This window comes from Notechis scutatus, chromosome 5, assembly GCF_049901735.1.
Source record: "Notechis scutatus isolate UNSWTSFEM ecotype Mainland chromosome 5, rNotScu1.2, whole genome shotgun sequence".
NCBI classification, from domain to species: Eukaryota; Metazoa; Chordata; class Lepidosauria; order Squamata; family Elapidae; genus Notechis; species Notechis scutatus.
In genome coordinates this window covers 85,906,721-85,934,051 of record NC_142013.1, presented here as the reverse complement: position 1 = coordinate 85,934,051, position 27,331 = coordinate 85,906,721, and the positions used below count along the sequence as shown (strand labels likewise).

General features: G+C 36.3%; 1 protein-coding gene across 2 annotated transcripts in view; it reads right to left on the bottom strand.

Moving 5' to 3' along the window:
* Positions 1-27,331, bottom strand: part of RASA3 (RAS p21 protein activator 3) — a 127,477-nt gene that overhangs the window by 75,575 nt on the left and 24,571 nt on the right. Inside the window, exons 2-4 of one of the 2 annotated variants that reach the window (XM_087967225.1) lie at positions 16,065-16,130; positions 6,977-7,094; positions 1,116-1,219 (exon numbers count right to left, since the gene is read on the bottom strand). In XM_087967225.1, coding sequence (XP_087823351.1) covers positions 1,116-1,219; positions 6,977-7,053 — 181 coding nt within the window. In that variant the 5' untranslated portion in view covers positions 7,054-7,094; positions 16,065-16,130. The remainder of the gene's footprint in view (positions 1-1,115; positions 1,220-6,976; positions 7,095-16,064; positions 16,131-27,331) is intronic. The other variant, XM_026666743.2, reaches the window with a different exon arrangement.

Here is a 27,331-nt window from a genome sequence, read left to right as displayed (position 1 = left end):
AATACAAACATATAAAAATGAATGTGTGTGATAAAAATTATGACCCAGGAAGCAGCTTTTTGTTTCCTCTCCTTGTTTTTTTTTTCTTTTGGACACATACTGTTCTTTTCTTGTTATACTGTTTTGTTTGTGATGCACACTGCCCAGAATCTTATGGGATCTGGCAGTCTTATAAATTTGACAAATAAATACATTCTCCACTCAAGCGTTTCTTTGGTTTCTTTCTGAATCTCAGTATGTAAATATGTATATCCTGATGTTCCCATTTGTTATATTATCCCACACAACTAAACTTTTTAAGATTAAAAAGCACTTTGTTATTAAAACATCTACACTTAACCAGAGAAGAATAAAAGATAGCCAAATGTTATCTAACACAGGGTCCCAACCACCGGTCCACGGAAGAAATGAAAGTATAGTAGGACATCTGCAATAAAGTGACCTAATTTAACAGATTTAAATGATAATCAGAGTTGGAAGGGACCTTGTAGGTCATCTAGTCCAACCCCCATCAAAAAGATGGGGAGACCCTACACCAGTGATCCGGTGACCTTTTCCGGTAGAAAGCATCACCGGAAGCACGCTTTCATCAAAAGATCAGCGGCGCCATCTGATGCCGTGCACCGTGACTCACCGAAGCACTTAAAAAGGTTGGGGATCACTGATCTAACAGGTCTCTGGATTGTTTTCTAGATCCAGAAATGAAAGTATAGTGGCGACATCCTTTTGATGAAAGTGCTCCGTAACTTTCCAAAAGATCTAAATTATAATCAGAGCTTCCGTGAAGCGGCTACCGGAAGCAGGTCATCAAATGCGGTAAGCCAACGGCCCCCACCCAAGTGGGAGACCCTACACCATTTCTCACTTAGAAATACAACTTGTACAGATTTTTATTTTGAAGGAATTTATTGTTACTGTATATAGTTATTTAAGAACATAACCATAACTCAACCAGGATGAACAGTGTGTTGAAATGTTTATGCTACATTTAAAAGAAAACAATACATGATTTTTTTTATTCAGTGCTGCTGTTGACAGATGTGTGAACATACAGAGCTTCTCCAGCTAGAGAAAATAATTAAGATTGAAAATTGAACTAACATAGAAACACATACCAATGATTGAATCCCTGCGGAAAACATCTCTATCAAAAATGTAAAATGATAGATGTCGAAAACTCCGTGGAATTTCACAGTAAAAGTCTTCTCCATAAAAAGGGCTATGTAAAACAAAAACAAAACACTTTAGTACAATTGTTAGAAGCTGAAAATCATCTACTTCAACTTTTCCATTAAAGCTTTTACCTGGCACCTTCCATTTGCCTACTTCTGTCTCATCCATGCAACTTAACTTAACTTAACCCACTGCTTAAAGCTACCAAACTTATGTGGTTTCAAAACATAATATATCACATCTTCTAAACTGTTTTGGAAGTTGGATCTTTTCTTTATGTAGCTAGACTCTTGAAAATGGAAGTCCAAAACTGCCTTTTCAATGATGAATACAATTCAGCATACAACCTTATTTTTGCAGTGTTGCAAAACCTAATATAACATTATATTGCAGTATCATTTTATATATTCATAATTAAAGTATTATTCTGGACAACAGGTCTTGCATTTTTCTAGACAAAGAAAGAAAAAGCTTATATACAAATTAAGATAATTTAGCAATGCTCATATTTCAGACTAAGTATATATACTGACCAAGATACATCAAACTTCTTTTCCTTTCTTATGGAATACATTGCCATAAAATAATTATAAGTACCATTTTTATGCACACAGTCTTTTCAATATAATTGTTTAAAACTATCCCATTGTTCAATAAACAGTCTGAATGTCATTAAAAATAGGCAGTAGTGGGCAAGTTATATGCATTCCATGTACAAGCAATTGGGATGTTATTAGAAACATCTTAAAAATAATAGCTGCCTATTCCTTTATTTTTTTTCCACGCTCTCTTTTTTAATTCTCTAGTGAGGGTAGGACATGGCCTCCAGCTGCCAGGGTAATGCCTCTCCTACTTTCTTTGTATTTTGTCTTATTTCCTTTTCCATTCCTTCCATCACTGTGCTGCAAGCAACACCCTTTCTTCTATCCTGCTAAACACGTTAGGAGTCTGTCAATTAGTATGACAACCAGAGGCTCCACATTCAGAAGGCTGATATTTCTATTGCAACAGAATATTTATTCTGAGGTTACTTAAAGTGCACCTACAAATGGTATATTTCATCCCCTGATGATCATTTCAAGGTTGATATTTAAAATGAGCAAGAAAATATAGAATACAATGGAGAACACAGCTGGAGAATTATGATTAGAAATATCAGTTCTCAGTAGTAGGTTTAATGCTTGAACATATTCAGAATCCTGAACCAACTACAGTATTTCATTTGTATTTGCTGTCTGGTCTGACTAATTGGAACTACCGGTATGTCACTTATTTGGTGGATGTCTTTCCCCAACTAGGAATTAATGTTATTCAGCACAAGGCAAAAATAATAATAATTTTATAATTCAAAAGAGCTTTTGAATAATTTCTTCTCTTCCAGACTACTTAAAGTGCTATTCTCTCCTACAGAATGCAAGTTAATACTGTAGCAACTGTTGTGAGCCTAGACCTTTAATGGGCTTATCTGTAACTATGATTTTCCTAATTAGCAATGAAGCTCTAAATAAGGCAAAATGAATTTGAATCTATTTGTTCCATGTTGGAAGACAGCAAATCCAAAGGGAAAAAAACCATACACAATTGTTGGGAGTGCCTATTTTTAAAAAACAGTTTTATTTTTATAGAATTCTTGAAAGAGTACATATGGGAAGGTTGTGACATTTCCATCAGTACCAGAAGCACATGGGCAGCAAAGTCATGTTATCCAGTGGTTTCAGAACAACTTCTAGAAGCAGCACATCCTATTTCTACTTGTCTAAAGGATAATAATGCTAGAAGACTGCGGCCAAATGGACACTGGGAAGACTTTCAAGAACAATATATTCTTTGTAAGAGAAAGCTGACCCACAGTGCATCTTTCTGACTAAAACAAGTACCTCTTGAACTATCAAACTATTATAACATTATTTTTGAGCAGTACAGACCAGACTTTAAATATGAAAACAAACATCTACAGATGCAAACAGAAAATATTTAAAGCTAGTTTCAAAGAAAGAGAAATATTTAGATAAGGAATTGAATGAAAACATGCAAAAAATAAAACCAAAAGTTTAGAACCATACCCGGGCTTTGGAGCCTACTGAAAACTGAGCAAAGAGGGAATTGATCTGCTTTCTTTATGTAAGGAATTCAAAACAAGAAGTTTTACATAGAATAAATCCACCACCTTCACTTTTTCATGATAATAGAACCTATAGAAGAACCTTTGAATGTCTCAAATTACACATAGATGTGTGATAAATATAAGAAAATTCATGATTTGAGATTTACTACAAGTTTCAATGAATTCTTGAATACCTAATAAACATCTGTATTTAAAATTGGGTTAAAACTGATGACATATGTTTACATTTATTTATTTATTTACAGATATTTATTAAGTAAATATCTATAAATCAATTTCCCCAAATTCCTTCCTAACTTGAAAGTGTCAATTACTAGGCTCATTCACAAATGACTAAACTATGGCTGAGAAACAGTAAAATCAATGTATTTTAAGATCCAGGTTTATGGCCAATAGGATACATTAGTCCTCTGGACTCATTCTTAATTGCAAGATATTTCACGTGCATACTCTTACCCATATCCAAGGCTGTAATTCTTTTTAGTTTTTTCCTTATATTCTTTTACATTAAAATGAAGATTTGGGTAAGAGAAAGTAATAAACATATAGTTTTAACAATTGACATTCATATTTACATTTTTTCATAATTTAACCTTTTAGCTCTGCAAGATATTGATTTCATTATAATGTAAAACCTATAAGCAGTTAACTTCATATCCAACTCAATGAAATTCCTTTATTAGCTTGGAATGAAATTTGATAATTTTAATAATGCTTTGGAGGCTTTCTCCTCAATTATATTGTCTTACAACAGAGTCTCTCAAATAGCATTCGATAAATTTAAGAATTAAAAATACTGTTTCATTTGTCAAAATGAAAGAATTATGAATGCAGAATTACATTGCAATCTCTATAGTAACTAATAATAAGAGATCCCAAACTGAATGTTTCCCATGTGGCTTTTAAATGAATTTTTAAAAGAAAGTAATTAAAAATGCCACAGCAAATGTTATATTCCATGGCAGGAATTTACATCACAGAGTTAAAATAGAAAGAAACCAAATATACATATGAAAAGTATTACATGCAATGTACAAATAATTAGTAAAACATATGTAAAAGTTTAGGTTGCCTTAGTCAAATTGCATGTTTCAATGAATTCCAAAAAGAGTAGAAAGTGACACAGCTTCCATACGGTACAAGTTCAACACATTCTTTTTTTGCAAATGTAAATGCACTCTTGTTTTTTCTCTGCAATTTGTTTACAGATTCAAAATAAGAAATGTGACAGATGCAAATGTATTCTATTCCAAAATTCCTAATCTCTTGAGGCTTAGGAAATTCAGGCAGTACTTTGTAAGGCCTACTTTGATAGAAATAAATGTTTCTAAGCAGCTCCTGTATACCAACTTTAAAAACCTTTCTATTTAAGCTTTGGAATTCTCCCTCCCCACTACTCTTCTTTGCAGAAGTCTTCTAGTTCAGAAAGATTCTTAGGTCTACTTGCATGCAGAGCAATTTGGGGAGCCTTCCCCCATTGAAAGTTCTTTGTATGCATTTGATTCTACCAGGATTCCCAGCAAGTATAGTCAGTGGTTGGTCTCAGATAATGTACAGTAGAAGATAATAAAGATGTGATAACTACTTCTTTATGTATTATGCAATTAATTTAAAAATAACAATAACTCTGGAATAGTTCCATTCTTTTGTTCACATCAATTCTTTTTTGCAATTTTTTAAAAATCTGCCTGCCTGATATTGTGTCAACTGTGGTTCAGATGTAAAACCTGACAGAGAAAGGGAGGAACATAGTATGGACTAGTGGTCCATTCATGTGGAAATATATTCAAGAATTAAAACAAAACTTGTTCAAGCTGTTGCTGCTGCTACATTCAAATGCTTCTCTAAAGAGAAAGATGCTTGAGATGGGACTGCTGCCCAGTCAATACAATGCTGAAAGAACTTTGTTTTGTTGTATAGTTATTAGTGAACTGCTTCTATGCGTGGTGGTGGTGGTGATTTTTTTTCTTGTAGTGTACATAATCTGCCATACTTCTTCTAACTTTGCAAAGTGTGTGTCTGGCTTTTTCAACAACCCATGGGAGATGGAATATTCCCAGCCTCTGAACACATTCCATATGAATGTCATAATGATACTGTAAGAGAAAAAAACTTAAGCTAACATGATGCCAAAATGTTAGATGGAAGGTGTAGGGTATTATGCTTTATATGTATATAAAAAAATCCATCAATTCACTTTGATTCACAAGAATCCTTTAAAATTCATATTTTTAAACATCTATGTCAGAAAAGGATTAAAAAATAAAGAAAACGAATACATTCAGCCTTCAGTTAGGTACATTGTTTAAGATGATATGTCAACTGATGTGATTAAAACTTGCTTTCGTATTTTACGTTGTAATATTTCATCATGTATTGAATGTTCACTTTCACATCCTGTACTGAAGTACTTCTTTAAACTGCCCTGTTTTCCACCTCTATGCCTATCAGAACACAAAAGAACAAATTAAACATGCATCCCTAATAATGCTAATCATGGATGCTCTTTTCCCTGTTTTGTTCCCAATCAGTGTGCTTTTATAAACATTTGTAAAGTCTCACCAGATATTAGACCCTGAGACAAGGCAGCCTACGGTGCTTCAGTCCCCAATACCATAGAGCCCCCCTCCCATTTCAGGCATGACAGTTATGAATCTGCTTGTTAAAACTGAGTGCAAACCGATGTCTATGTGGATGATGAAGAAAAGGCAAAAAAAAAAAAAAGGATTTTTATAAACTAATTGGGCAGCAAACTGCAGACTTTAAAGATGCTGTTTGGCATGAAGTCCAATATTACTTGCAACCAGTTAAATAAAAAGTAAAGTAGAAACTTGTGCTGCCATTTGAACCTTTCATGTTCTTCTACAGTAAGACATGTGACAATTCTTTTAGAGTGGAAAACTGCATATTCATATAATTATTTCCTGAATATAATATACAGCAACGCAGGCAGATGTTACCAAATGTATATATTAAAGGTTCTGTCTTTCTGTCTAAAGCCTGCTTCCTAAAAGCAGGAAAGGGTCTTTTTCTGTATTCTGTTCACAAATCCCTACTCTCTTGAAGCTTAGGAAATCTGTAAAGGTGCAGCCCTTTCTGTTGGTATTAGACAATTTTAGAACATAATTATTGCTTGGCCATTTTCTATCCATACATTAATGGCCCTCTCCTGCCTCTATTTTCCTGGCAATATGCACCCTAATTTCAAGTATGGAAGAAGGCCGTTATACCTCCACAGACCCTAATCTCACCCCACAACCCTACAATCCCTTTGGACCCTCTTCCCCACAAGCAATCTTCAGCCACAGCAGAAGACTCTGGGCCAGTCACCTTCTATCTGCCTAGCCTACAACATAGAGATATAATTGTAGGGGAATTACTAGAACAAGGAATGGCATTTTGTATACTATCTTAAGCTCCGAGCAAAGGCAATGTACATACGTCAAATATATTAAAACAAGAACTAAGCATAACAGAGTAATTTTTGTTTTAATAGTTGAAGGAATAAAGTTGTTAGGGAACTGCTGATTTTATTGAGCATTGCTGTTTCTGCATTACGTCTGTGCTCTATTACATATTGCTTGATGACAGTTCTCACCTCACAAAACAGAGCATTGTGCCTAAATTAAATTAAGATACAAATGCTGAAATAATAATTTAAATTCAGTGAAATATTACCATAGTGATTTCTCCACTATTTTGGTCCTGAAAACTTCTTCCTGGTCCAAGTTTACTGTACAGTAACAATCCCGCATTTTGTTTGGCCCTGGATACGTAGGAAGATTCTTTGCTTCTCCTAAAGACAAAAAAGAAGACATTGAGTGATGATACAGGTGAGAGATATTCATCTCATAAACTGATATTTCAAATTACTATATTTTAACATGTGCAATATGCTTTGCTCAAGTAGGAGCATACATTTAAAAGGCCAAGTGCTTTTAAAACTAAGGTATCATCCTGCTGGCCACAGAGCGAACAAACTATTTGCTAACCATGTTTGATGGACATCATCACATGATGCTGCCTCTGTTTTATCCACAGTCCAGAGCCACCCTTAACTGTTCCAGTTGTCATGATTTCCTTCTCTCAATACAAAAATCCCCATGCAGACAATCTTGGGTGCCTCAAGGTGAACCATGTGAAAACAGCTATCAACTCAGCTCCAATTAGCCCATCAAAAGACACATGGAAGTGCCACCTTCCCATGCACTGCTGGGTCCTGTGTCTCTATAGCCGTTTCAGTTTGGCTGCAAATGAGACTGGACGTGGTCTTTTCCAAACTCCCAGAACCATCAGCCAGGAATTTGGTGGTGGTGGTAGATATAATATGTGTGAGGGTGAACACAGGGGTGGGATTCAGCCGGTTCGGACCGGTTCGGGTGAACCGAATGTTAAATTTACATCTGGTTTACTGAACCAGTAATTGAACTGACCGGCTAGCCTGCCCACCCTGCCCTGCCCCTCCCAGGAATCTCCACGTGGTCTGTTTTGGATGCAGGTAAGTGTAGGGTTCACACAGAGGTTCTGGGAGGGTGAAAAAGGGGCCTTCCAGAAGTCCAGAAATGGGCCTGTTTCCAGCTTCCAGAGGGCCTCCGGACCATGGGGAAGGCAGTTTTCATCCTCCCAGAGGCTCGATGGAAGCCTCCAGACCCTGGGGAAGGTGAAAAACGGCCCTCCTGGAAGTAGGCCATGCCCACCATGGCCAAACCCACCCAGCAAACTGACAGAGAACCAGTTGTTGGGATTTTTGAATCATACCCCTGGGTGTACATGGTTTGTACTAGGGAGAGGCTAAATTAGGAAAAGTATGTGAGTCACACATACTATACATGCAAAAGTGGGATGGGGATGGGAGACAGAGGGGGGAAATTGGCTAAATTGGTTTATAGTTTGTGCTTTGTATTTCAAATTAGCTCTTCCAATCACTTTGACTAACATTGGGAAGAGGGGTTGGTTCACATTCTATTTAGGACTTTTGTGGTTCTATGAAATGATTTTACAAATGCTGTAAAAATCAAAAAATTACAGATTACTGCAGATTTGTGATAGCATCATCTACTAAATCATTGAAACCCAAGAATAAATGGAACACTGGTCAAAAAAAATAATTGAGAGAATATCATCTTGAGTAATCTGCATAATGTTATACTTGATGCTAGTTTGAAACTGCAATAAGGAAGGTGACAAATTATGGAATGATCTACCATTTATATGAGTATAATCTAGAAAAATAGTACATCTGCCAAAAATGTGGTATTTGGACATAATATCGTAAGAAAAAATGTAATATAGGTTTCAAGTTTCTCAGAACTAAGCAAAACTATTCAGTGGACTCAAAAGTTCTTCCAATGCCATAGATTGAATCCCCAGAAAACAAAGGATTAATTTACACCTACATTCCCTTTATATCAAGAAAACAAAGATTTTGGATGAATATCATAAATAGAATACACATATCCAATATCTGAACTACTCTTGTCAATTATTTTAATAATCATTAATTTAAAGCTACCTTTTGGCAGAAATGACATAAAGACACAACTAACACGCTGGATGCAACTTTAATTTAATCAGCTTTCTCACACAACAGAAAAAGGTTGGCAGGCAAAGCGCAAATTATGAATAGGTCAGTTGACAATTGAGAGTTTCAGTTGTTAGATCACTGTGCAGATGGCTCTGCATGATAGGGTTTAAAAACATAGCAGAGATTTTGTTTACCTTTAATAGTGAGAGAGATGTGGCTATAACTGCACACATCTCTACACATTCATTTTGGATTTTTAGTATTTAGAAATAAAACAAGAGAAATAATCCAAAGGAAAGGAACGTTTAATCACCCTTCTTTAAAAACTGTAGCTTAGCTTTAACGTGCCAATTGATTATATTTTTTGGCATAGACCTATCTATTGGATTCCTCCTAACAGAAAACAGCTGGGGTTGAATATTATATTGAAAGGGATAAAATGCTATTATGATTTGAATTATGCGTTCAAGTACTTTAATTTGTCAGGCTTTTTTGATCATAGCCATTTTTGGATTTCAGTCTTTGCAGTCTTTGGGGATTATCTCATTTAAGACTGAGGCTATCCACAACAGCAGAATTTCAAAGTACACTGCTTCAAAAGATACTATTTCATACCTTGTTTCTGATCACCTTAACCATAATAATTTGCAAGCATGGATAGAAATTTATCTTCTGATCCTTTCTGATTACAGAAGAACTACCAAAGGCAGCATCCTGCCAAAAATCCATGAAATTCTCCTTCTTCCCTCCCATCCCCACCAATTTGACAATGGGGGAATGGTTTTTAATAAGTCTTGAAAACTTGAACAATATATGCCTCATAAATGTACAAAATGTTCCTTTTAATAGTCTTATCTAAGTAATTATCTCTATTGGAACACAAATTATACTGGTCATTCAAGCAATCTTTCTTCCACACTGTTTTATTTTAATCTGTCATCATCTTTGCCTTCAAAAAACTGACATAAGGCATAAAGGCCTACATTCTTCTTCTCTGTGCATTATAAAGTTGGGCCAAGAAACAGAATTCCAACTTCTTGTTTCCCTTATATGACATTTGGGGATTTGCACTCTCTTGCTCTCAACTGTAAAAGCTACAGAACTGCAATCTTCATTTTTACTTCAAATAGATGTTCTCGTTAGAAAATGGAACATCCTAATTAGATGTATGTCTGTAAAAGTCTTCCCAGTTCGTGTTCTCAGTTTATTTTCAGAAACATGCATGCTATTTTTACATAAATAAATAACACATTCTATTATCACGCATGATTCTGATTTCAGGTTTAAGTACTTTTACAGATAATCATTTTCTGTTATTTAAGCCTTTGTGCAATAGAATGAATAGCAACAATATTTTCTTCATATGTATCTGCCTAGATTTGATATGTCTCTCGTATTTTTTTACCATTTGATGGAAGCTGGGGAAAAAGATGACCGAGGCACAGAAGATTCAGAGACAACACACTTTAGCATGAATATAAATTCCCACTGAGTATCCAACAGATTTTAGCTGCAGAATGTTGCAGAAAGACTGGTCCACTGGCAGAGATGTCTACTCTTAAGTCTCTTGGGGCATTCCTGAAGAAAGCTCACTAGCTTTGTATTTATCACTGGCTTTGAAGTATTTACCACTGACAACAAGGAAGGAAGAGCATTTAGCTATCTACAAGGAACAAATGGTGGAGACCTTCAACCTATGCATTCCAGAACACTGTAATTCTCTTGACTTAGCAATTACATCTAACAGAAGCCGTTATTTTTCCTTCCACAAGTATCTTTAGAAGGGAAGCTTTTAAAAAAAAAAAGTGAATGTGGAAGGACTTTCTTACCTCCTCTCTTTCTGCCCTATTCAGTGTAAACTGGCAACATTAAGGAAGTCCTCAATTCTTCGTCTATGGCATCACTTACTTCAATAAGATTGTTATATTAATATTGGGTTTAACTATTTACTTTTATGCTTTTCTATTAGAACATAATAAAGAAAAAGGAGAAATGCAGTCCATCACTCTGTTCCCAGAGCAGTCAACCACTGGATACCCAAGCAGCGAATGAGCACAGCATCACTCTGCTATTTGTGCACAGCCACCAGTATTTGTGTCATATTATCCTAATATGGGGGGAATCTTACAGTAATTATTGTGACTAACAGTTGTTGATAGCATTATCCTTCATTTTTTTGAGTCCCATTGAAAGTCATCGAACTAGTTTGACATCACTTTATCTTATTATGGTAACAACCAGAGTAATCAATGTGCCATATGAAGAATCATTTCCTTTATCCATTCTGAATTTTCCACTGTTTTCAGGTTGCAGCATTATGAGTTGCAGAAAAAATGTTCCCATCCACTTTCTTAAGACTACGTGTGACTTTAGAAGGTTCTATATATGCCTATTTTTGAAGCCCCAAGTTCCAAATCTTACAAACTTTCACAACAGTAGAGTTGTTCCAACCTATTGATGGTTTGGAGTATTCTTCTCTGCCCCTTCTCTAACTTCATGATAACCTTTTATACATCCTTCACCATATCCAGCAGCTAGAAGGCCAGATCATTCTTATCAGAAAATTGAATTCATCATTTGTAGAGGCTTTCTTCTTTCTTTCTCTTCCCTTGTTTTTTCTCCTGCTTTTGTCAGTGATAGATTACAGATCTCTCTCCCATCCTTTTTTTCTTCTCTTTTAAACTCCCTTGGCATTCATCTGCAAAAATTACGCTGAGTGTTACAAGTTGCTCCACATTTATAAATGTTAACCTTTAAAGACAAAGGTATCAAATAACTTATTTCTGCTAGAAATCACAGAGATACTGTTTTTCTGTTATTTTGCTTAAATCATTTTAAGGCTTGTAGATCTTGGGATAGGGTATTCTGTTAAGTTAAATATACACTGCATTAAATCCTTTTGGAAGAAAGAAAAATCTATCTATCTACTTCCTCTACAATGAATCACTGGACATAATTTTTCTAACTGCTATTATATTCTACTAGTGTTCTCTTCCCCACTCTCCAAATGTAAAAAGCCTCACATACATAGCTTTTCCTTTAAAGAAATAGAATCCAAATCATAAATCATAGACACTCAGTTCACAGGTTTTACATCATCTTTCATGAAACCTGAAAATCACAACTTTTTCTAGATCTGATTCACACTCTAAATATAGTAACATGACAAAGTTGTTACAATACTGACTTTGTTTCCAATTTCATCCTAACCTCCTTTTATCTTCACTGTTTGTTTTGTACAGAGTAATATTTACTGTAATCGCAAAGACCATGCACCTTAAACTGTAAATAAGTTCAACCTTAACTGCTATTCATTAATTTTCAACTTTCCAACCATTATTTAGATTTTTATTGTATTGTTTAAATGTTAACATAGCAATATGCTTTTTAATATTTTTTGTTTTTCTTATGTCAATCTTATGTTTATTATGCCACAACTGTTTTTTTAATTTCTTCCTATGGGTCCGACTCCTCAATATGAATTTCCCTAGAGCTGCTTATGAATTATGTTGTTACCTTCTGCATTTGTCTATGCCTTTCCTAATCTAAAGCATGCATTTATTTACAGTTTTTATTACGGTGGATTGAGTCTTTATTTTTTCTTTCAATTTCTTTTTTTAGTACTTCAATCATTAAAAACATGAAAGGTTTTCTTTTAAAATGAAGTGCAATTATTAAGGAGTTAAAATTAATTTAGAAGCTTGATGGAATGCAAGTCAACTAATTTTTAAAAATGTCAATAAAACAAAGCAAAACAAAAACCTGAACCAAATTGTAGAGTTGAACTATTTCCCATTTGTAATCAGTTTTTAAAAATAATGTTAACTACCTTACTTAGATAAGAGGAACGAACCTTTCCTCTTACCTTATCACACATGATGTCCTCTCAAAAGCAAAGCTAGCAATTAATTAACAAAGCTAGCAATTAATTTTAGGAAAGAAATCAACAGAAGTCAGTCTAAAAAGATTTTTTGGAAAAAATGAATCTTGCACATTTCATGTTCAGCTGATTTTGTCATTTGATTTCGTGTTTCTGAATCCAACCATTCCAAATGGAATGAGACAACTAACTATCATCTAGTACAGGTAGTCCTCAACTTACCACCATTCATTTAGCAACTATCTGAAGTTACAACAGCATTGAAAAATGCTTATGACTACTCCTTGCACTCACAACCATCATCCCCATGGTCACGTGATTTGAGTGTTTGGCAACCAGCACGTGTTGGTTGCAGCATCCCAGGGTCATGTGATCACCATTGGCAACTTTCCCAGCCAGCTTCAAGCAAAGACAATGCGGGAACTGGATTCACATAATAACTGCATGATTCACTCCACAATTCCAGTGATTCACATAATAACTGTAGCAAAAAAGGTTCTCAAATTGTGTGAGACTCATTTAACAACCTACTTCCTTAGCAATATAATTTGTCATCATAAGTCAAGGACTACATGTATTATGTGTGTACTGCATCTGTTCTGACCAAGACTTCCCAAGACCGTAATTAAGCACATGCTTAGTTAATACAACTCTTGCTTTATTTCAATGCTGGGAATTATGTTCATTCCCAGCCTGTAATGAGTCCCGAACAGTCTCTCGAGATAAGCACCCACCTTTCTTTCCTTTGAATTGCTGCCAGCAACTAAAGTGCCAAATTAACTATAAAAAACCAACCGAAGTACAAAGTCCACACAGAGCTTCAAGAATTAATCCGAACAGAGTGAACGACTTTGCTTCCTACAAAGGTTTCTTTACCTTTGCCTGTCCTTTACCTTATGGGAGGGGCAATCACCACCAAGCCTTACTCCCAAGTCGCCCCTTTTGTCTCAGCTGCTCTTGCCTTCTAGCAGCTCTGCGCACATGCACACTAGGTACAGGCCCCGCTTGTTCCTCTGCCTCGCTGCTGCCAGACTCCGGAGGCTCCGGAGTCAGCACACCATTCCCAGATGGTCCTGGCCCCAGCTCTGTATCGGACGCAGGACCCTTGTCCGAGTCTTCTCCAGACTCCCTGACTGGTCCCGGTTCTTCCATACTGTCCGATTCCACTGCCGTCTGCACAGGCTTCCGGCGAACCACAATAGTATCTTAAATTTCTATTTTCCTTCAAAAATGTAACCCCAAATAGGTATTGCAACGCCAACAAAAACAGCTTTTCTTCTCTATTCTTAAATCTAGTCTAAGAGTCAATATGAGAATTCTGATTTTATGTGTTTATCAATTCAAATTTTACTTATCATCAGAAGCACAAAATAGCATACAGAACAGTAATATATTCATATATTATTGGAACATTAGTGCTCAATACCCTGTTTCTCCAACAATACGGCCTCCTCCAATAGGAAGTCCCAGCATGTTTTATAGGCATGAAATGAAATTAAGCCCCTCCCCCCAAATTAAGGCCTATATTAAAACATGCGAAATGGGGGGGAAATGGAGGGGGGGCTTGCTGTTAGAAAGTACTTTTGTTGCACACCCGGATATGGTGCTGCCTGCGTTGACCCTGATACAAAATGCCCCACCAACGCCGAGGTCAACATCCAAGCCATCGCCGCCCGCCTGCCCGAAGATGCAAGGGGGGGGGGGGAATTAAGTCACCCCTGAAAAGACGGCCTAGCCATTTTTTCGGGGCTCAAAAAAAAATAAGACCCGGCCTTATTATATGAGAAACACGGTATAAAATTGGGTATAGTACTGTAACACATCTCAGACATTCTTTAGAGCAATCTTTGCACTAAAGAATCAGTTTGCTATGCTAAAGAATAACTAAAAATATGGACGTAAGTCCACCAGACATGTAACTAATACTTCAACAGCTAAAGTTACTGAGAATTATCCACTAACATTTAAACATGTTTTGTTTAAAGAACTGATGGCCAAATGCAAAGCAGTATTTTAAATTATGAAAAACAATGCAAAATAACCTCTGAAATCTTGTAATTGTTTACTCAAAAAGTATACTTGACTAAATGGGATTTATTAACTTATTTTCAGCTATGCTAATTTATATTCAGCTTAAATAAGCTAACATTTCACTGTTCTGAAAGGAAGCTGTCAAAGAAGCAAAATGCAGGCTGCCAATTCTTTTCATTGTAGCAAGTTATCAGAAAAGGGATAGGCTGGTTTGTCAAAAGTCCAAATTGGTCATTGCAGACGGCCTCAAACGTAGGCTGTGGCTTACCATTGCTCCCCTCCGCATATAGACTTGTAGTTGATGTCACTTCTCCAAATCCACTGTTGTGTTCTTTCGCTTCCATATGAATACAGCCAGATGTCAAACTATCACTGTCCCTTTCAGGAATTATTGAGTCTTATTTATACTTTATCTTTTTAAAAACTTTGGAATAGGTTTGTCTGATCTGTGACTAAATGACTGACAATAATGATAGTAATTGTACAATCCAACACTATTTTGTTGCCTTTTGAGACTAAGGATTGAATTTTTTTTCTGTGATAATTTTAAGATACTCAAATTATAATCTGAGTTCAAGATTTTTTTTGTTCTATTTTCCCTGTTCGTGTCCTGAATTAAAGCACTGAAATAATGTACCTACAGTATCTAGCAAGTACAGTCCTCACTGAAGAAAGTTGTTTTGTTGTAAGGATAAAAAACATAACCCCCAAGAATCAAATGTGTTTTTATTATACTTTATTTCTTAGGGGTTGTCCATAGGATATAGTAAACGAAGCTTAACCTATTTCTTACATTCATCATGGCCATAATCTACTACTATTTTGATCATGTTCCTCTTATTTCGGCTTTTTAAAATTAAAGATGTTCCGAGAATCTTAAAAAAAATGCAGTTCTTAAGGCATTTAAAAAGCTGTAAGCAAGCTCATGTTAAGAAGTAAAGCGTATTAGTGGCAAAATACCAGGTTATTTAAAAGAGAATTCATCTTCTCCCATCTTCATCCAAAGACGCAAATGCCATTTCATACTGAAAAGTAAACTGGGATATTCAACAGTGTTCACTAATCAAGCTTCATTTGAGAGCCAGACAGGAATTTTTACAGGCTCTCTTTATTTACTTCTCTAGTAAGAGGTTGTATAGTCAAAGGCCTACTTTAATTACAGTGTTTCCTCAGATTACCAGCAGCCAATTGCTTTGTCAAACTACGGTATGTAATCAGGATAAAATCAGATTACGCTGACCCAGTAAAATATGTTATTTTAGGATAAAGAATAACAACAACAAAAAATAGGAAACATCCAAAAGTCTAAGTCATCATGTTTGATTTATGACCTGTCTTGGAGTTTGTGGAGAGCTCTCAGACATTTTATTCCTCTTCTTCTTGTTCAGAGATGGATGCTATGGAAGACAAAAATAATCACACAACAGCAATTTACCCTAATGTTCCTTAATCATCATAATCAAGCCCCTAGAACACACCCTGCTATCTTGCTTAACTTTAAGTCCTTTTTACAAGGTAAGCCGTCACACTAACAAACAATACTGGATTATATCTGTGCACATTTTTTTCAACATACCACTTAAATATAAAATCAGGTAAGGCAGGATACCAAAGGAGGTTTTTGTGGGAGACTGGATCAAGAAATTCTTTTGCCACAACCTTCTTTCAGAAAAAGCTTGCTAACAAGAGCAAATTACGGTATTTTTTTGGACTAAAAGATGCACTTTCCCCACCACTGCATAGTTTGTATTAAAACACAACGTTGCACATTCAAATTTTTTATTCTTACAAAGAAATTCTTCATATAGATATACACATGTGTGCATTGTACACAGGCTGAATAAGAATCACCAATATATATGTTAATTTGTATCAATAGGCAAACATACTTGATAAGAAAATGATAACAACACACTTTTTCAGGAGTAATTCTCTCTGATTAAAAAGAGAATTTCTTCCACATAAGCATGCATAAAATAAGAGATCCATTTTCTGTCAGGCACAAAACACCAAGACCACATGTTCCATTTAAACAGATGGATTGTTCATGCCTATGTACAGGAATATTTCCAACTAACGATTAGGCTACTAAAAGTAGATAGGGGTCAATGGAATTCACAATGAGTAGGACTTAGTACATTTATGGCTACATAGGGATTCTAGGCTGATCCCTCTTTTAAGCTCGCCCCCAAGCTCTGCCACTCCTTCGCCTACATTTTCCCCTCAATTTAAAAATATTAGAAATCAGTAATTAAAACTTGTGAACTGTAACATTTATAAAAAAAATATTTTATTAGAGTTTTAAAAGTTTATGTAGATATATAGTAAATATAAATACAAACTTTTTAAAAAGATTAAATTTGATATAAATATATATCATGTGGTTTGTTTCAGAAAAAATATGATCATGAAAAGAGACTGAAAAACATTATTCTCCAGTTCATTAAAAATGAGTAGTCTTTTTTGTTTTACGACAGTGGGCAGACAAAAATAAAGCACATACTGTAAATTAAGGACCAAACATTTGCTTTGTGATTTTTTTTGTACAAAATTTTAAAACAGTGACTAATTTGAACTTTTGAGAGGAAAAAAAATCACTGTATGAATCTAGATCTGAGAATCAAGTCAAAGCAAAACTGAGTCATTATCCAATACACTGAAGACAATAAAAGTCAGACTCTAGCTTATTTTGATTCACAAATGTTCTTCAAGAAGTTCTCCTTCAATGTCATAAAGTGAGGAAATAAATTTTGAGTTCTATGAATATAGGAATAGAGAATTTCAGTCCAGATGGTAGGTTAACTATCATTGATCTCATTATATCTTGTTAATTTTAATGAGGTAGCAAAAGAGATTGAAATGCATGAAACTGGATTAATTAACAAAAGATTAAAAAATCAATTTGAACTTGCATAAAATTTGAGGCCTAACGATTAAACCTTTTATCCAGGTCAGACACTGAGGTTTGTTTTCCCCCATCCAATCAATGCAGCTCTAACAATACATTATTCTAGCTTTGAAAAAGTACAAATACAAAACTATTGAGAAGCAAATGAGTAAACTAAGCCTCTTCAGATTTAAGTCGCTTGTCCCTTTTTTATTGATTCTTCTAATATTGTATTCTCCCTCCCCATGATCATCTTTACCATTTTTCCTTCTGAATAGAGGAAAAATCTTTGCAGTTACTGGGAATGAAATTTTTGGAAGATCTAGGTATTCTCTCCCAACCCCATCACATCTTGTGTGTGCACAAATGCTTTACCTGAACATGTGTGCAGGATTATCCACTCACTTTTACCAATCCCCATTCTAATGTAACTCAATATTGTTATTTCCCATATTACATATGAAAGAGAAAGCACTTAAGCCTAACTCATAAGATCAGATGCAAAAAATTCCCATTCAAGGCTTTCCATTTTCCAAGTTTGGTAACTTGGATAGCTGTGTAATAACATGATAATATTTAACTTTGTAGCCTAAAAGGCTGTTTTGCTGAACCAATCTAGGTTAGGTTAGGTTAGGTTAGGTTAAAGTTGTTACAAAGTGAGGTCAGTTCCATCTTTCCTTATTTTTCAGAAGTCCTTCAAGATTTAGCTTCAGCATCAGGCCTGTGGGGAATTTCAGCTGACTAGAGAACTCTTGAGGTAGATCCACTGTTAATCAAATCTCTTGTGTGTGTTTTTCAATTTTTTAAAACATGACTGTGTTTGGCATGCCTATTGTTTTAAACTTTTTTTGCTGAATGCCACTCAGAGTCACTTCTTGTAAGATGGGTAGCCCATATACATTTGATAAATAAAGTTGGAATATTGTCCTTGCCGGTTCATTTTAAGTGAAAGCTAAACAGTCACTTTTCTCCCTATTTTGCCCATCTATGACTCTGCATAAGGGCTAGTTGAATTTTGTCATTTTACTGGTTCTGTATTAGCCTTTCAAGATGGGCCAGATCAAGAAACAGAAAGACTAGAACTACACTTTATTGAAGTAGGCTGTAATAACAAAACCTTGCAAATCTGTCTGTGTTTTCCCTTCGCTCTCTTTTATACCCCAGGAAAGGGGGGGGGGGTTAGTCTGAATATGTTTCTAACACTCCTCCCCCACTTCCCTGGACTTAACACATGTTTCTTCTGCACCTGGTATTTCCTTAACGGCCACTGAATTCCTTCCCCAAGGTCATCTCCCTGACTCTCTACAAAATGTTATTTTAACTGATGTAATTTACCATTGCTTAATTATATTCATTGTTGTATTGCAAACAACTGCACTGCTTGCCAGGAACATGCAAAAATAAACTTGACCATAATAACCTCACAAATAAGTAGCTGACTCCAATAAACTAGCCTTTACATTGTCTTGGGTGATATTCTGATGAGGTGTTTTTAAGCTGTGGTTTTTATAATCGGTCTTGTGGCCATCTCAACAACATTTCAGGTAAATGTTTAAATATGAAGAAGTGGCTCTGTTGGCCAATCCATTCCTGCTTTGGGAAAAGTGCTTTGAAAAAGAAAAGAAACTGAAAGCATTTGAATCACACTTGAGATACCCACAAATATTTAAAACATACTGTTACAGCATTTTCCTAGTGGAAAGACAAAGTGGACACACACTTTGTATCAGGAAGGTGGTGGCTTCAGAGGGGGCAAGGGTACTAAGTTAGCTCTGGGCATTCAAATTACAATTCTGCTAAGATGCTTAGCAAATATAAAACCACACTCAACAATACAAGACAAATTGCAAACTGGAATAAAAAGTTTTTTAAAATGAATTATATGAAAATAATGTTACATAATTTGTTATCTTCCACCTTTAGCCTCTGAAGGACAGATGGTCTTTAACTCTAACAAGCAAGCAAGCAAAGTCAAGTTGCTGCCTTGAAGAACATTGTTATTTACATAATATAAGGCGGTACATAGCAAAAGGCATATTCTTGTCTTCCTTCTCTGCTCTGGGGCCATTCTTTTTTTATCCTATATATATAAATGTACATTAATCATGAGTACATAAAGTTGTTAATTACTTTATATACTAGTTAAGTCAATAAAATTATATGTATAACTTTTGTTAATATGGCCACTGTCAAGTAATACGTTATTTATTCTGCTTCTTTTTATTTTAATTGACAAATATAAATTTGTAGCCAGGAGTTGAAAAACAGATCAGCATGAAAAGCAGCTGTGTTTAAAAATAAGGTATGATTTAGACTTAATTGTATTCAGAGTATATCCTCTGAAACAAATTGGACTGAATTCCTACTGCTTTCAATAGATGTACTACATAACTACAGCTGGATCCAACCCATTATGCATAGCTTCTTCATGGTGTTTACAGCTATTTTAGTCAAAATATACAATGAAAGCAATGGGGTAGAGTTTGGCTTGCAAAATTAAAGCCAAGTGGGACACCACACAAGAAGTGGGCGAGGAGCTGTTACTTTCTTAGAAATATATCTGCAATAAGTGAAAGCTACTTGTTTAAAGTTCCAGAACACTAAACATCAAAAATATATTTTACCAACTTAAATACAAATTCATACTTTGGGATATAACTGTAACAAACACATGGTCTGCATAACAAGGAAAGCTGTAATTTAGTTTATTTTAAAAGGATTGCTAAATATAGACTACAGTAAGGCATAAACAGCTCTGTGTCACAAAGAAAAGATCAGCCATTAGCAAGCTAAGAATATGGTGGTTCTTATATTTTTTAAAAGGATCTGGAAAATTGAAGCCTAAACCTCATCATCCAATATCACTCAAACTCTCTTCTAGATGTGACAGCATGTGCCAAGGTACATCTATCAAATTACTTCTAATAAATACAATTTGTATTCAATTCAATATTGTACTGAATACCTATATTTTTCCAACTACATTACAGAGAGAGAGAGAGAGAGAGAGAGAGAGAGAGAGAGAATATTCCAATTAAACCACTTATGATGAAACCCTCATGGACTTTGTTTACTATTGTTACAGACTCATCCCCCAGAGAGGAAAGAAGGTACAATAACCAGAGCAAACTGAATGTAAGTGCTTTCCATCTCTTACAAAGCAACTCTAAATAATCCATCTTAAAAAGGGGCATCATGGTTTAGATAAATGACTTTCATAAACTAGACATATACTTGAACAGATTTAGAAGTGTTGAATTTCACTGTACCATTTTCACTTTACTGGGGAGAGAAGAGAGGGAGGGAGGGAGGGACAGAGAGATGACAAAGACTTGAAACAACATCAGATTCTATCATGTAGAATCATACTAGGGAAGAAGACTAAAATCTGGAGAGAGAGGATTACTAATAGGCAAACACTCCCATTATATTCTACCTGAAAACCAATGGACTACTACTTAATTTTTCCGCACTTTTTCATAACCACACCACCACCAAACAGCCAATTAACAAGATGTCATAAACACTAAATTAACACTGTAGGAAAATTTTGACTAGCCTGACTTCAGAAATCACGGCCAATATATTTATCTGTATTTGTTAATTCTGTGGATGGTTCCTTAAACTAGACCAGAAACTTACGTTTTGTATTATCTCATAAGGTTATATTTACATTTTTGAATTTGGTATAGTTTGCCGAGAGCATAATTCATCACTGAGAGTTGGAACGCTGTAAAAGTGTCACAAAACAGAGCCTACTCTTTTACAGTAGTCCTTGACCTATGTCCATAATTGAGCCCACAATTTCAGTCATAAGTCATGACAGTTTTAATTGGTTCACTATATGACTGTGCCAGTTTTATGTATGTGGCAAGGAACTGTAAATGTGGCTCAGTTGCTGAGTGCCCAAAATACAGCCACATAAGCTTGAGGGGGGCGGGTGTTAGCCATTGGAACTTGAAATCTGGTTTTAAGTCCTCTTTTCATGGGCTGTCATAACTTCAAACAGTTGCTAAGCAACCAGTCATAAGTCAAGGACTATTTGTACTTTGTCAGTTCATTCATTGATCAGGCTAATATTACTACTAGAAAGCAACCACTATCCAGCGTTTCTGCTTGAAGGCTTCTCAAGCCTTACTGGAGATGCCAGTTTGAACTTGATTCTTCTCTATACTAACCTCAGCTCTACCACCAATCTACTATAACTGCCCAATTTCAATATGGCTCTGTATTGTAGCTGGTGAAATTTTGAAAAAAAAAAAAACCAGGTAGAAAGTCTTCCTTGTAAGATAAGATTGCATTTCCTAGTCTATCTTAGCTTTCATCTTATGGTCTAATTCAGTGGTCGCCAACCGGTGGGCTGCGAGAAAATTTTGGTGGGCTGCAGAGAAATCTCACCCCTAGAGCACCCCCACAAAGCAATTAATCCAGGCTGCTTGGGAACACAAGGCTGTGCGGCCCACATGGCCCACGGGAACCCTCCCCGCCCACTCATTCCTTACCCGGTAAACTTGCCTGCTAAATTGCTATTTTTCCTTTTTCCAGCCATCATCTGTTCTGCTGTGCCGGGAGATTTAGATTAGCTAGGAAGCAGGAAATGGTTGGATTTCTTGCTTTCTAGCTAGTCTTTAGATCTTCAGCTCAGCACAGTCGAACCTCCCTTAGGACTGAAAGTTTGCTTGCAAGCAAATTACGGCAAGCAAATTTGAGAGACTGAGCTAGCCGATGGCAGATAGATCATTGAATGATTCTGTGAGCAACTCAATCTGCCTGCTTTGCCTGATTTTGGGTAAAAGTTGCTCTTTTTTTTATAAAAAATTCAATATTTACATGCATGGTGTGTTGTGAGTTAATTTTATGAGTTAGCTTGCAAGCAAATTTTATGTGACAGACTGAGCTAGCCAATGGCTGATAAATAGATCTCTGAATGAATCTTTTTATTTATTTATTTATTTTTGTCAATTGCTTACAAGATAAAAGGCATAAGTAAAAACATAGTTATGAATACATGGATACATATAAGAAAAAGAAACAATAGAACAGGGACGGTAGGCACGTTGTGCGCTTATGCACACCCCTTACAGACCTCTTAAGAAAGGGGTGAGGTCAATAGTAGACAGTCTAAGGTTAAAGTTTTTGGGGTTTGGGGAAGAAACCACAGAGTCAGGTAGAGTATTCCAGATATTGACCACTCTGTTGCTGAAGTCGTATTTCCTGCAATCTGTGATTGATTCAATCTGTGATTCAATCTGTGATTCTGTGAGCAACTCAATCTGCCTGCTTTACCTGATTTTGGGTAAAAGTTGCTCTGTTTTTATAAATATTCAATATTTATATAAATATTTATAATATTTACATACAAGCCATGCCCAGCCAGTCACATGACCACCAAGCCATGCCCACAAATTAGCCACATCCACAGAACCGGTTAGTAGTCCCTGGGATCTAAAATTATGAGTTTGGTGGTCCCTGAGATCCAAAAGGTTGGCGACCCCTGGTCTAATTAATCTTATTGGATAGATGGCTCAAATGGGTCAGATAATTATGGAAGATCAATGGCTGAAAGCAAATATGAAAGTATAAAAGTTGCAAAGAAGAATCAGATTAGCTAGCATTGTCACTTCTCCTGATGGATGAATACTTACCTACAACCCCAATAAAAAGCAAGGAAAAAAACAATTCCTGCATTTAGATCAATCCTTATTAAACACTGGTTTCCAGCAAATAATAATATATTCTGTCTTAATCCAACCTCATCTTACTGATAACAGAAAAGACAGAGGAGTTTTGACTAAGATGTTGCTGGTTAAATTACTTCAGATGCTACATTTTCTATTTAATTTTGATTCCTGTCTACTCTCAATTCATCAGCTAACTCCTCTTGAACTCATATAAAATCAGGCTTTTGAAAGATTGTAATTATAAGCTGTTTTATAAGAAGTGAGAATTCAATTATGGGGTGTGAAGGTAGAAAGTAATTAATTTTATTAGATTAAATACAGGTGTGTAAATATATAAAATAATACAAAAGAGAAATTCTAACATCTAGAAATTCAAAGAAAAATCATAGAAGATTGCCAGGATAATGTAAACAATTTATACCAATTAGATAATGTAAAACAATATATGCTGTTTGTAAGAGTATTTCCTCATTAGTCATTTTCTGAAGAAGAAGAAAAAGGAACTTCACTCCTTAAAAAGTTGAGGATTTGAGGAACTACAAAACCAGTTAGCCTGGTATCCTACTTCTAGGCAGCTCCAAGAACATCTCACTTATAGAAATGTGAATTGTAAAACAATGCACATGATTACAAGGTCCAGAAATCAATAATTCAATACTTCGTAAGTAAATGTATTTTATTTGTTTCTGTCCTCAGTAGATTTTTTCTTGTAAGTAGCACCTCTCTATCATTTCTTTATTCTTTGCTGTTTTGGTGATGATTGTTTCTACATCTGCTGAGTTTGATTAGCTGTATGCCTAAGGAAAAGTATAGGCAACTCCAGTGAGTATAGGACACACTGGAGAAGAGCCAAATGCTGGGAAAGATTAAGGGCAATGGAAGAAGGGGATGACAGAGAATGAGGAGGCTGGATGGAGTCACTGAAGCAGTTGGCATGAGCTTAAATGGACTCCAGAAAATGATAGAGGAAGGAAGGCCATGGGGTTGCAATGGGTCGGACATAACTTCGCAACTAACAACAACATAAATAACTTGACTTACAACCATTCTTTCAGTAATTGTTCGAAGTAACAGCACTGAAAAAAATGACTTAAAACCTGTCCTCACACTTACAGCCACTGCAGCAATCCCATGGTCACATAATAAAAAATCAAGCACTAGGCAACTACATGTTTTTATGATGGTTCCAGCATCCTTGGATCATGGGATCATCATATGTGACCTTCCCAGCTAGCTTTCAGTAGGCAAAGTCAATGGTGGAATCCCATTTTGTTTAATCACCATGTGATTCCCTTAACAATGGCAGTGTTTTGCTTACCCACCATTATGAAAAAAGATTGTAAAATTGGGCACAACTCACTTAACAGCCACTGTACTTAGCAACGGACATTCTGGTCCCGGCTATGATTGCAAGTCGAAGACTATCTGTAGCAAAAAGAAATTCCTTCTAGAATAGAGAGGTTGAAATAAGGCTGAAAACTAAGTAAAGGAAAGAAAGGAAGTGACACAAAAGTGTCTTATCCACAGAATAAAGAGAACTCTGTTTTACCTATCACATACTATAGTTTCAATGTTCTATTTCAGGGGTCCCCAACCGCCAGTCCCCGGACCGGTACCGGTCCGTGGATCATTTTGGACCGGGCCGCCTACTTTGCTTGGGCGGCATCATGTTTCGACGTGTTGGATCAAGTGCTGGTTTTGGCGCCGCCCCTCAGCCTTGACCAAAAACGTCAGCTCCACGCTGTGCGTGGCTGGAGAAAAAGGGGACGTTGAACAGGGTTGCCATCTGGCCGTTTTTCCGGCCAAATATGAGAAATCTGGCCATATTTCTATCTGTTTGGCTGTGAAAAAAATGATGTCTCCGGCCAAAGGGAAGTCTGCCCTCAGCAGCGCCAGTCGGCGGCCTGAGGGAGAAAGGAACACGGGGTGGGGAGAAAGCTCACCTCATTGGCTCCACCACAAAGCGCCTCTTTCCGCCTGGAGAAAGGGAGCGAGAGCGAAAGCGAGAGAGAGGCGTGTGAGCCGAAAGCTGGAGTGGGGTGGAATGAAGGGGCTCAGATCCCGATCCAGACCCCTCACGGGAGCCCCCGAAAGCAGCCCTGCGCTTGTCCGGGGTGCCGGAGGGGCGCCGGGGCCATGGCTCGGCGGCAGCGGCGGAGCTGTCAGCTGGGGGAGGACGAGGGCGCGCGACGAAAGGCGCCGGGCGGAGGCGAAGGCAGTCGCCACCCGAAACAACCGGGAGAGGAGAAGAGAAGAGAGCGAAAGAGACAAGAATCCCAAAACACAAAGGGCAGAATGTTGCTTTAGCCATGCTACACAGTGAATATCTACTAAAAGTTTGACTGGTTTAATATGGATTTATTCCCAGGTAATTGAAAGTCTTATTTCAGCTGGAAGAATTCTAGACAATCTCTGCTTGCCAAGGGGTTGCAGCGAAATGGGGCGAGAGAGATCCGGAAAGAAGTGGCCTCTCCAGGTATTTGGAATGAATCCCCGGAATTCCTTATATGCCTGAATTTCTGAACCTCAACAACTTTAAAATGTGTGGACTTGGACTCTCTGAATTCCCCACATTTATTGAGATTGTGGAAAGCTGAAGACCATATGGGAGATCAAACCCATCCTAAATGTAAAATCTGAATTGCGGATTATTACCTTACAAAACGCTTTTGGAGAAAACATATATTTTTGCCAAACATATATTTTTGTTTGATCAGGATCAACTGAATCATGATGACTTTATTGGAGTCTAGTCTTGCATTTATACACATTTTTAGTAATCCTCCAACATTGGTTAATTTTGGTGAGTTGATAGTGTAATAGTAAATAAAATAAAAATAAATAAAAATAAATAAAAATAAATAATAATAATAATAATAATAATAATAATAATAATAATAATAATAATAATAATAATAATAATAATAATAATAATAATAATAATAATAATAATAATAATAATAAACAACCCTAACCGGTCCTTGAAAAGGTGTTCCTGCGTGAAACTGGTCCCAAAAGGTTGGGGACCACTGTTCTATTTCACATTTAGCTTACTACTTCCAAATTTCCTTTCCAAAGATCATTTAAACTGGTCACTACAGAGTGTCACCCAAATAATTTTTTAGCCAAGTGTTGATTTCAGCCTGCAATTTCCCAACACAGTATCATATTTGCTCTTGACAATTTGCAGCTGAGTTCAGTTCAGACAAAGATCAGCAGGACTCTAGGCTGATTGCAGGCTGATAAATCAAGACTTTTGCTGCCTGCTTGCAACTAAAAAAGGGAGTGTAAAACACCTGGCAGGCCACCATACATAGTTGGTGTTCTATATTTGTCCTAAAGGGTTACAATTTGTTCACCAGCTCAACTCTCTTCCACTTCCATATTTATAACACTACTGTATTAAGAAAAAAAAGTTGTATTAATCTCCTGATAGGCTGATAATCTGCACTGACATGATGTTCTACATACCACACAGACCTGAACTGAAAGGGACCTACATTTTTAAATCTTAACTGTAAAAATTAAAAAAAAAAACCAAATTAAGAGAATGCCACCAACACCTGATTCTTAAACGTTTCAAATTTCTGACCTTCATTCTAGCTGCGAAATAGAATTGGATTTTGTGACTTGCCAGACAGATTGTGCAATAGACTCATGACCTCAAGTGAGCCTCATCAGGTTCCAGAGATACTAAGTTCTTCCATGGCTCCAGATCAAGAGCTAAACATGAATCACCACTTCCTCTATTTATGGCAGAAGAAACATTAACACAAGACAGGCAGTGGCATTTAGCACCTCTAAGTTTCATTTCCACATTACAGCACTCTCTCGATTTCTTGCTATGCACCATTCATTTTAGCAAATGATGAGATATGTTGCTTATGAAGTGAGCACATCACTTGTCAGGTTTTGCAGAGACTTTTGCCCAAAAAAACATTGTTCAAACACAGTGTCCCAAAAACAGGGAATTTAAGATAGCAAAATATTGTTATACTGGGAAACATGGGTTTTCTTGCAGGCCAGAAGC